This window comes from Arachis duranensis, chromosome 9 (assembly GCF_000817695.3).
Source record: "Arachis duranensis cultivar V14167 chromosome 9, aradu.V14167.gnm2.J7QH, whole genome shotgun sequence".
Classification (NCBI taxonomy): domain Eukaryota; kingdom Viridiplantae; phylum Streptophyta; class Magnoliopsida; order Fabales; family Fabaceae; genus Arachis; species Arachis duranensis.
Window position 1 is genome coordinate 15179182 of NC_029780.3, and position 12284 is coordinate 15191465.

Sequence of the window (12284 nt, forward strand, 5' to 3'; positions counted from 1 at the left end):
AAGGTGTGGGGATAGGCTCTCAGCTCTTTTTCTTTCAACCTGAGCTTATCGAAGACAGGCTTGAATAATATGTCGACCGAGCTTCCTTAATCTACCAGGGTTCTGTGGAGGTTTGCATTAGCGAGTATCATTGTGATAACAATAGGATCATCATGGCCGGGGGTTACCCTTAAGCTTCTTCTTTTGTGAATGAGGTTGTAGGTATGTCGGAGACTTTGGATTCTCCTCCGAGTTGATAGATTTCTTTCAAATGTCTTTTACGAGAAGACTTAGTTACTTCTCTGCTCATTTCTTGTACCTCATACAAGGAGGTCGGCTGATGCTTTGATATGGATTGAGAAAATGGTCCTTCTTTGAGGCCATTAACTAGCCCTATTATTACTATTTCTAGAGGTAAATTTTGAATTTTCAAATAAGTTTTGTTGAATCTTTCCATATAAGCTTAGAGAGTTTTCCGATCTCTTGCTTGACCTCTAGAAGACTTGAAGCATGCTTGATGTTGTCATTCTGAATTGCAAATCGGGTGAGAAAATTTCTTGCAAGATCATCGAAATAGGTCACCGACCTAGGTGGTAAGCTATCAAGCCACTTCATCGCTGCTTTGGTTAGTGTCGTCGGGATAGCTTTGCAACGGGTCCCATCGGACGCATCAACCAAATACATATAACTTTCAAAATTGTTGAGATGATGTCTTGGATCAGTTGTTACATCATAGAGGTTCATGTTGGGGCATAAGGGTGGCAAACAGGAAACTCGCCCTGCTCGCCTAATCAGGCGGCTTGAAACCTCCTTACTATTAAATATTAAATAATATATATAATTTCATAACCATTTTAATAAATTTATAATTTCTAAAGACATAAAAAAATTATAATTTCTAAATTCACAAGCATTGAAGTATTTATAATTATAAATATGTAATAAACATAATCATAAACCAAATTTTTTAAATAAAATAATAAAATCAACATTAGCAAAAGAAAAGCGTTGGGCCCGCCGGGGAGGCCCGCCCCGCCCCGTCAAAGCCCATGTTTAAGCGGTGCAGGTTAGGCGGGCTTTCAAAGTGTGCTGGTCTCAATTTTCCACCCCGACCTACCTTTTTTGGCAGGTTACGTGGGTCAGTCTGGTGGGTTTAAGCCAGTTTGCCGCCTCCTATCAGGGCATTTGAAGTTTCTAGGGACCCTAGCCTGCATGATCTCTTCAATGAACGGATCTTCTCCTCCAAAAGGATTTTTCTCTCGATCTGCATGGTTGCTCCGATTTCAAAGGCCAGCTTCTAATTTCAGAAGCTTTTTTTCTTATTCTCTCCATTATCACACCTCTCTTTGCAAGTCTCTTTCAGCTTCTCTTTGTCACTATATCTCCTGCTTGAGTTGCTCTAATCGGCCGTGATTCAGGGTTTCTCATTCTCTAGTGGATGTATTCCTGAATTGGTTCTCTGGGGTTGAGAGTTTTCTGACGTCCCCTCCTCATTAGGGCCACTTGCTCTATCATGTCGTGGAGGTATCATGAGTGTTCGGTCATCGTTGTGAGGTTCTAGTTCTAATTCAGACGCCATCTGTCCGTCTCCAAATTGATCTCCGCCATAGTTGGGTGTGGACTTTTAGGTCTCTAGCAACGACACCAATATTTCGAGGGTTACCTGAAACTGGGTTGCTTTTAGGCCTGAATGTGAGATCCAAACTCATTTTACAGCAGTGTCCGACTTCTGCTGGTATCGAGGTGCCACTGTCCGTGTTCCTCTTGAGGAGGTGGGAATGGTACCTACAAGAGACTTCGATGCTTAAGTTAGCAATGGTTTAAGCAGGTTTTTTCGTATATTGGGTTCTGAATATACCTGAGGGTGTTAGTGTATTTATAGTAGAATTAATAACCATCTTTTAGAGTAGCTCCATCTTTGATAGTGGATGCATGATTATTCCTTTTGTTAAGGAGGTTGTTGAAATCATCTTTCTAAATGATAGGAGATATCTTAAGAGTCGGTTACTTACTTGGGCAAGTGAAGCCGAACTTTTATTGCGATGTCCGACCTCTATGAGATCGGGTAGGTGTGGATTGAGTTGGATCTATTAATTAGGTTTTATTTATTTTGGGTCTGGCTAGCATTCTTGGGTCAAGGTATGAATACTTTTCTCATTGACTACCTCTCAATGCCTCCCATCTTTTAACACATACTCTCTCTTTTCTCACGACCTTCATTCTCTTCCCTTTTTATTCTTTCAACTCACTTAATATAATATATATTTATTTTTTGAATGGTCTAATATATAAATCTAAAAAATATTCTACATGTATAAATTTTATGTGTTTAATTTAGATTTTAAATAAAATTGTGGCAATAATGACACTAGCAAAAGGTGACATAATTTTATCTCATTTTAATTATATTAACTAGTTGTTATAATTTGCTATTAATAACTGACATTTTTTTTATTTGTTATGTCATTAGACCACTCAACAAGTTAGTTCTTGATAATTCATATTTGCTTTTTGTTGTTTGTTTGTCATTGGAATCAATCATGGAGAATTATTTAATTTTTTAATTAATAATAATATTTTTAAATTTAATATTTTTAGATTAATCTAATTTTTTAAAGAGATGAACAAATTTTAGTTGAAAAATATATTTTTTAATTATTTCATATAATTTAATAAATAACTATATTTACTATTTAAATATGATGTTATATTTATAAAGAATAAAGTTGTCCATTATAAAACTTTAATTCATTTGATAAACATTCCGAACACTAAAATTTAATTCAATTTTATAATTTTAGTAATTCTTTCTAAACATTAAAATTCAATTCAATTCTGATTAGAATTCAATTTTTTAATAGAATTTAATTCAATTTTATACCATTAAAAATTTTTAAACAGACTATAATAGAATTATTTATGTTTTTATTTGGATTAAAAAATTATAATATTTTTATTGTATTTTATCCCACATTAATTATATAGAAGATTTAGCAATTTTATTTTAATTTGTTTCTCATTAATTTCAAATTATACTCTCAATAATTAGTACAAAGCATATCGGATATATTATTACTTTGCTATATTTAATTTATTTGATTGATATAATCAGATAATAGAATTATTTACATTTTTATTAAGATAAAAAAATCGAATATTTTTCATTTTATTAATAGGATAATATGGATAATGCTTTTATATGATTATTTTCATTTTTATTTGGACAAAAAATCTAACATTTTTATTATATTTTATCACACATTAATCGTATTTGATTGATATAATTAGACAATAGAATAATATGAATAACGCATTAATAAGATTATTTACTTTTTTATTTGGAAAAATATAACATCTTTTATTGTATTTCATCACACATTAATTATATAGATAATTAGTGAAATAAACGAGTATTATTCTCGCATTACAAAATAGACTATAAATAACTTTAACATTAACGTATATATTATAAAATAAACGAGTATTATTCTCACATTACAAAATAGAAGCAACGGATTAATTATGAGTTAACCAACATGATCTCACTAACGAAGTCATTATCCACTGCCACCAAAAACAGCCTTGAGCTTCTTTACTTCAGAAAGATCAAGTAACGTAGTCTTGGTGATCAAATCAGAATTCAAGTTGCTACCAAACAACGCAACATCAAGAAGCTGTGTACTCGGATTTGAGCTACTAAAAGCGAGATGAACTAGGGCTTTTCCATTTCCAGAATTCAACTGAAAATGTAACAACCCTTGTGGCAAAACCATGACGTCACCGCTTCTCAATCTCTTCACGAAAACAGAATTATCAGCTGCTATGAATCCAGCAGTCACGGTTCCACGCACTATTATGAGCATCTCAGAGGCATCTGGGTGAGAATGCAATGGAACTACACCCCCTACATCCATGTCCAACCGCGCCACGGCGAATCCCAGGCCGTTAAGGCCAGGGATTTGCTGGACAAATGCGGGGGTTAGTGTGATCTTGGAAGAGTTGGATGAGGGCGGGGTGGTGGGAGGTTTTAGGCCGGAGAGAATGAAGTCATCCACTTTTACTGAAGTGGGTGGCTTGCAAAGGAACCCTTCAGGGGTTTGTGCTCCCTTCAGATCTGCAACGCAAAAGCTTTGGACTGCAACATTATTGTAAGTGGAAAACAGAAGAGCAAAGAGGAAGATATTGCTCCACATTTTGTTATGTGAGAATGAATCAATCAATGACATAATTGGTTTCATGATTCGCTTCTTATACTTGTATATATGCATTTATATACAGGGCTGCGCTCTTGCTTCATTTTTCTATGAATAGTTGTCCAGTTAGTAAATCAATGTCATTACTTTTATTTTTTATTTTTAGTTAAATCCTTAAATTAGCAAGTGAGAAAGAATAAATTACTAAAATAAATAACATTTAAAATTATAATTGTTATTAAAAATAATGTTTTAATTATTAAATATGTTAGGTGTACACTAAAATTATTATTTACTAGAATATACATTGAAATACAAAATTATACGTTAAAAATAACTAAATTACATATGTATTTATATAAAAATATATAGTAATTTATTTTAATGATTAATTTTAATATAGAAATAGAATTATATTTAATTATTTTTTATTTTTAAGTAGAATAAAAATTATTAGTTGACCGCAACTAGTATAGAAAAAAAGATTAAGTATACGATTTTGGTTCTAAGGTATTAGTCGAAATTTTTTTTGTCATTAACTATTTTTTCATACAAAATCGTTCTTAAGATTTACCTTGGTTTTAAAATTGTCTTTACCTTAGATACCAAAATCGTACAGAAGTGGTGGCAGAAGTGGAAACAGAGATGGATCGTAAACAGCTTCTTATTCTTCTTCCTTTCCTCCTTTGCAGGAGTCGAAATATTCTCTTTCTCTTATTTTTATTTTTATTATTATTTTATAATTTTTTTGTTATGGGTAATTTGGTCCATAATTTTAATATTTAAGTAAAAATGATGATTTTAAATCTTAGTTTTAAACCTTAGGAACATTTCTTTTATGCAAAAAAAGATTGAGAACAAAAAAATTTTTCAACCTGTATTTTAAGAACCAAAATCATACTTAATCCGAAAAAAATTACTTTATAAGAGTGTTTTCGATAACCAATAATGGTGTCAAAAAAATATCCAAATGTCTATAGTATTATTAACGGCTAATAATTAATTGTCAACAAAGTGTTTAATATTTTTTTAAGGGCCAATTGATTGCCAAGAAAATCTTTATTCACAATACTATTATGGAATATGATTATTATTATTGATTGTAAAAATAAGTGTTAATAAAAGTTCTTTTGACAGCTAATGACCGAAAAAAATATCCTATGAAAAAATAATTTCTTTTAATAGAGGTCAAAATTATTTATTTTTCTTATGGTGTTTATAAGTTATAACTTCAATATATTTAAATGATTTCTTTAATCCAAATTAACATTTAAAAATGGACAATTATTTATCATCTAAATATGTACATTGTATAGAGACATACACATGCCGATAAGAGTTGATCTTGATGCAATTCCTAAAAATAAAGAATTAACGTTGCATTTAATTTTGAAAATAAAACAAAATATTAAAAATAAAATATAAAAAATAAAAATACAAAAATTAGTATTTTATATTTTATTTAATAATAAATTAAAATAAATTATAAAAAATTAATTTATTTTATTTTTTATTTAAAAATTAACAAAAAATAAAATAATATATAGAATTATATTTAATTATTTTTTATTTTTAAGTAGAATAAAACTTATTAGTTGACCGCAACTAGTATAGAAAAAAAGATTAAGTATACGATTTTGGTTCTAAGGTATTAGTCGAAATTTTTTTTGTCATTAACTATTTTTTCATACAAAATCGTTCTTAAGATTTACCTTGGTTTTAAAATTGTCTTTACCTTAGATACCAAAATCGTACAGAAGTGGTGGCAGAAGTGGAAACAGAGATGGATCGTAAACAGCTTCTTATTCTTCTTCCTTTCCTCCTTTGCAGGAGTCGAAATATTCTCTTTCTCTTATTTTTATTTTTATTATTATTTTATAATTTTTTTGTTATGGGTAATTTGGTCCATAATTTTAATATTTAAGTAAAAATGATGATTTTAAATCTTAGTTTTAAACCTTAGGAACATTTCTTTTATGCAAAAAAAGATTGAGAACAAAAAAATTTTTCAACCTGTATTTTAAGAACCAAAATCATACTTAATCCGAAAAAAATTACTTTATAAGAGTGTTTTCGATAACCAATAATGGTGTCAAAAAAATATCCAAATGTCTATAGTATTATTAACGGCTAATAATTAATTGTCAACAAAGTGTTTAATATTTTTTTAAGGGCCAATTGATTGCCAAGAAAATCTTTATTCACAATACTATTATGGAATATGATTATTATTATTGATTGTAAAAATAAGTGTTAATAAAAGTTCTTTTGACAGCTAATGACCGAAAAAAATATCCTATGAAAAAATAATTTCTTTTAATAGAGGTCAAAATTATTTATTTTTCTTATGGTGTTTATAAGTTATAACTTCAATATATTTAAATGATTTCTTTAATCCAAATTAACATTTAAAAATGGACAATTATTTATCATCTAAATATGTACATTGTATAGAGACATACACATGCCGATAAGAGTTGATCTTGATGCAATTCCTAAAAATAAAGAATTAACGTTGCATTTAATTTTGAAAATAAAACAAAATATTAAAAATAAAATATAAAAAATAAAAATACAAAAATTAGTATTTTATATTATTTTTATTAATATTTTTATATTTTTTATGATAATAAATATAATATATTAATTTAATATTTTTAGATATAATATTTTTATTTATAAATTATTTATTAAATACGATTTTGGATCCTCGTATTCGAATATTTTGTAATACAATAATTAGGCATCCGCTTTACATGCAACTCTTCGAAGAGAGTCAACGTATTGAATCTCGAGCATATGTGAGAAACACGTATATATGGAGTAAAATATACGAACATATAATATATACAAGCTCCCAAATCCCAATAGATTCTCAAAAAAGAAAGAGTGAAAGACCGGAAAGTGGAGACGTAAGTCCTTATAAACAAAAATGATACGGATAATCAAGTGACATTTAATTTGGACAGGGAAAAAAATATATTACAATTTAACAGTAGTTCATTTAATTTAAGCAACGTTTGCGGCTCATTTTTTTTAATATGTCAAGTCTGTGTGTGTTGTGCGTGATTATAGAAAATGAAGATACTAGAGATGAATGTGAGACTGAAATATAGAGGAAAAAAATCGGATTAAAAAAATTTGGTCCACTAATCAGACGGTCTGATTTGTGAAAAAGAAAATTTGAATTTTGGCGTAGCTAATCGGACTATTCGATTTTTATATAGGATTAATTTTTTTATTTTACAAAAACCAAATCGGATCGTCTAATTCAATTATTATATATTTTATTTAAATTCGTCAACACAAATAGTTGCTTTCGAATATATATATATATATAAGTGTGATACGAGTTCTGAGATCTCATTCTTTTTGTTGTTCTTCTTCTTTTTCTTCTTTTCTCAACTCTTCTATCTCTGTTATTTTGTATGAAGTGAAAAAATTTGACAGTAAAATTCATATTTATGTGAGTGAAAAAATAAATGATAGAGTTCTACTAAAAGTATATTATTTCGATCAGATTTTGTTACAAACATCTGAAGGAGTAAAATTTATTTATGAAAATTCGTTAGATATTGTTATTCTATTCACAATCTCATTCGAAGAACTGAAAGGTGTGATTTGTGAGATGATAGATTCTAAAATGTCAAGGAAAATATCATGTATTATTTTATACAGATATCCTATACCGGTATTTGATGGATTCATTCAATTTCAAACCAAATATGTAACTGATGAAACGAGCATGCAAGAGATGTTTTCAATGTACATTGAAAGTCGCGGTCAGATATCGTTCATTGAGTTGTATAGTATATTGAGTTCGAACAATCTGAAGCCGACCGAAATATATTGAACAGAAAGATTACAATAGTGACAGTGAGGAAGAGTTTGAAAGCAATTACGAAGTTGTTGGTCCAGACGGAGACGAAGATCAAGGTGACAGCACTATGGCTCCAAATGTGACAGACGTGGCAAATGCACTCGCAAATGAACATCCGTTTAAAGAGCCATCTTTCATGCAAGTTTTGGATTTGGAAGCCATGCATGCTCCAGAGTTTTCGGAATATATGAATGCAGGTACATAATTTGCCTATATTTATATGAAAGATTATAATTTTGTAGTAATTTATATTTATCGATGGATCAAATAGTTACGTGACATGTGAAAATATACTTAATTAGCATTTGTTTATGTATTTATTTAGTTAAATTTAAGATAATAATATTTTTAATTAGTTATTGATTTAGTTGAATATTAATTAGTATTTATTAATTAGTATTTATTTATGAGTTTATGTTTTTATTTTGTTAAAATTGAGATAATAACTTGACGTAAATTTTATTTATATTAATATCAATGCTGATGTGGCCCGCAGTAATGGAGCTTGGTCGCCTCCACCAAACATGTATATAATATAATCAAACAACAGAAGATTAAAATACTTCTTTAATGAAAATACACTTGACCTTCATGAAGATCATCCAATGACTTCCTAAAGTGATTAAGACTAAGATATCTATAGCGTTGGTCTTCACGCTCCCAGTTACACCATCTAATATGATTTATTTTATTAACACAATTGGATCTAAATATGAAGATACGATGTAAGTGAATAATGTTCCTGTTTGCAAGTGGAAAACTGCGGGGTTCCCTAGGAACCGGCGCAAGATATGGTAGATAGATCCAAGTCCAAGTTAGCAGAAGTATTAGTGGATCATCGATTTTCTTACAGTCAAAACGAGATACCCTGCATAACGCCCTATACAAGTGTGCTAGGCATGCCGATCCCCAACTATACTGTCCAATACTGCCACCACGAAGCAAAGGCAGAAACTTCTAGTGCACAGATGTCCCAGACTTGTCTACAAACAAGATCGTACTAAATAACAACATAATGTGCACTTCACGTACCTCTAAATACTGTTTTCGTCAATCAACTGTAAACATTCTTTTAAATCTCGAAACCACGTCAACTTTATGTAGCTTCTTCTACAGTCTGACTTTCTCGGTGAAACCCCAAATTGGTGCAAATACTCAACCTCTAAGGCTTCAAAACTACTCATAGTCATTTCTGTCACTAGAAGACCCTTCGTCGAAAGACCAAGAATAACAGCCACATCTTCCAGTGTCACAGCACACTCACCAACTGGAAGGTGAACTGTGTGTGTATGCCTGGGTGCCACCTTTCGACTAGAGCATTTATCAATGCTTTCTGACATTGAACTATTCCAATCTAAGAAACATGATAAAAACCAGTAAACCGTAAATGCTCCTCCATACTATGATTGCACCGATCTAGAAACAGTAGGTGGTTACATGTCAAATTTCGTGAACTCTACAAAAACATAGCAAACTATTAGTCAAATCATTAAAAATTACTAATTTACTACTAAAAGTTATTAATTTTCTAATTAGAGTAACTAATTTATTAAACTAATGCTAAACTTTCTATTAGTTAGCTAATTTAGTAACTACCATGTATGTATAAATATAACTAATCTACCAATTAATTAACTATCATTATTAAAAAATTTTCACAATTAATTAATTAACCCCCAAAGACAAGATATCAATATGATCCTTCGGTAAGGGAAGGTGATCGATCGAGATGATCATTCGATAAAGGAAGGTGATCGCCAAGACGTTTGGGATAAGAACCTTCGGTAAGGGAAGGAGACTCCCACCTTTTATACCGGTTTGAGCTCAATACCTTCCATAAAAGCTATGAGAAAAAGATAATGAAAAGTACAATGAAATGTGTGATCATGATTGTTCTTCTTTTAACCTTTTTAATTTATGATTATGTTTATTATTTCATTCAAAGATCCTTCGTTATCCAAAGTTCATTTTTGTATGATGTATGATATTGTTTAAGATCTTTATTTTATTCAGATCTATTCTGTTTGACTTATCTATGGCAAAGTTACTATTTTTCTCTTATTTATTATTTATTTTGCCTTGCTTTATGGCCTATGAAAACATCATACCAAGGTTTATGAGTTTACATTTATATGTTTGAACGTTATAGGCATTTTATATGCATCACACATGTCATAACATAAGTAAATGAGAAGTATCTAAAAGTCACACCACTCCGACTAACAAAGACTCACTACAACATTTTCAGATTGAGGCAACATTTAAAAAGTGTTGCCTAAAGGCTGACAAAAAGTTGCTTTTGATCAATGGCAACACTTTTGGACCTAAGGCAACGTTTTTTGTCGGCGTTGCATATGCAGCCGTTGCCTTAGATCAAGGCAACACTTTTTTGTTTCAAAAGCAACGCTTTTGAGAGCAACACTTGATAAGTGTTGCCTTTGGTTGAAAAACAACAACACTTCAAAGGTGTGTTTGAGACAACACTTTTGCAGTGTTGTCTCTTCTCTCATATTTTAGTCACTACTAAAAAGTGTTGCCTATTTGCAATAAAATGCAACTCTTTTATGTGTTGCTTATAAGTTGGAATTTGCAATCCTTTGAAGTGTTGTCTATTTGCAATAAAATGCAACTCTTTTATGTGTTGCTTATAAGTTAGAATTTGCAATCCTTTGAAGTGTTGCCTATTAGTTTTGAATATGCAACCCTTTAAAATATTGCCTTTTCTTTTGGATATGCAACCTATACAAGTGTTGTCTAATATTCAAAATATGCAACTAATAAAAGGGTTGCCTTTTTGATAAAAATAAAAATTATTTTTGTAATAAAAATATAAAAAAATAAAATTTACAATAAAATTTTTTGTTCATACATGTGTAATTATTTTAATTAATAAATAAATTTGTACACAATAAAAAATAATTATAAAAGAGACAAAATAACTAAAAATAAAATTCTAATTAAAATAGATATTAAAAAGTTCAATTAGTATTTCTAATACATGTTCATCAATAATTCTCAACAAAATAATAAAATTCTTGTCTAACAATAATTGTCATAACAAAATAGTAATTAATATTTATCAAAATAATGTCAATCTATTTGCATATTTTATATCTATGCTTGACTTTGTTGGAACAATCTGATAGTGTGTGGTATGATGAACTCAAAATCCTCTTGCCTCCACTGAGTCCAATAACTACTGCATTTAAATGAATTGGGGTTTAGTTAAAGTTGCATTTTGCATTTAAATGAATTGGGGTTTAATTAAAATTGCATTTAAAAAAAAAATGAAACATAAAAGGTGCAATAATGGAAAATGATGCATGGTATGTGTTTGATGAAGTACCTGAGTAAACTGAGAAAGAGAAATGCAATGAAAAGATAAAAATGACTGAAACATAAATTTGAAGGGGGAAAAATGAAAAGATAAAGATATGAAACAACTCCCTTGACAATTTCTGTCATTCCTGCGAATGAAACAGCAGTTACTAGAGTCTGTTGCAGTGACAACATGCATCACTCCCCAACATAGCCACATTATTTCAGCAATGAGGAAAAAAATTTCTTCCTCACAGTAGCACAACGCTACAAAAATAAGTAATTAAAAAGAAAAAAGAAAAAAAGATGATTGATTAAAAATAGCAAGAGTGTATTGCAGAAGCCACCATGAAGTAAGATGGCAGAAGACAGAGAAAGCAAAGGCCAAAAATGTTGATAGTCCATTCCCAATAAATGATAAATCACAAAAATTACTGCAAATTTTTTTGTTATACCTGGTCATCACTTTGGATCACGAGTTGATGAGGAAGGACGATCGTTGCCATTCGAACATTGCTTACTATTTATATCATGTGTTGATTCCTTGGCTCGTAATAAAGATAGTGCTTCATCAATATTTGTGCCAAGAGAACTCTGTTGCAAGAGAAGCTTCACAAGATCCTCCAAACTTTGGACTCTATCTTTTGTCTCATGAAGTTCAGTTTTCATTGAACTTATAGTCTCTGCATGTTGTTGCTTAATTTTAGCAATCTCCCGTTCTTTCTGCAGAGATGTTTTTGTGATTGTCCTCCCATAACATCGAACTCTTCCTGGTTGTTCTTTGCCAAATACTGCAGTAAATGCTTTCTCGGAAGTGTCTCCAGCTTCTTGGTGACTCTTAAGTTTATCCTATTAAAAAAAACATAACAATTTTAGCTTGTTCCACTCACTGATTCTCATGCTTCTTTCCAAAA

At 30.2% G+C, this 12284-nt stretch overlaps 1 protein-coding gene and 1 long non-coding RNA gene across 2 annotated transcripts; both read right to left on the reverse strand.

Annotated features, from left to right (window-relative positions):
- Positions 1-3422: 3422 nt before the first annotated feature.
- Positions 3423-4209, reverse strand: LOC107464848 (auxin-binding protein ABP20-like). Its single transcript, XM_016083804.3, has one exon. It carries the CDS (start codon positions 4203-4205, stop codon positions 3537-3539), a length of 669 nt encoding a protein of 222 aa, XP_015939290.3. The 5' UTR covers positions 4206-4209; the 3' UTR covers positions 3423-3536.
- Positions 4210-10992: 6783 nt separating this feature from the next.
- On the reverse strand, positions 10993-12277 carry LOC107464839 (uncharacterized). Its single transcript, XR_001587195.3, has 2 exons — positions 11826-12277; positions 10993-11248 (listed from the first exon to the last, which is right to left on the reverse strand). It is a non-coding gene; the product is annotated as an uncharacterized LOC107464839 (long non-coding RNA).
- Between the last annotated feature and the right edge of the window lie 7 nt (positions 12278-12284).

Bases quoted from the DNA above. Each gene is read 5' to 3' on its own strand.
- LOC107464848 (XM_016083804.3), bottom strand. From the start codon at position 4,205: ATGTCATTGATTGATTCATTCTCACATAACAAAATGTGGAGCAATATC.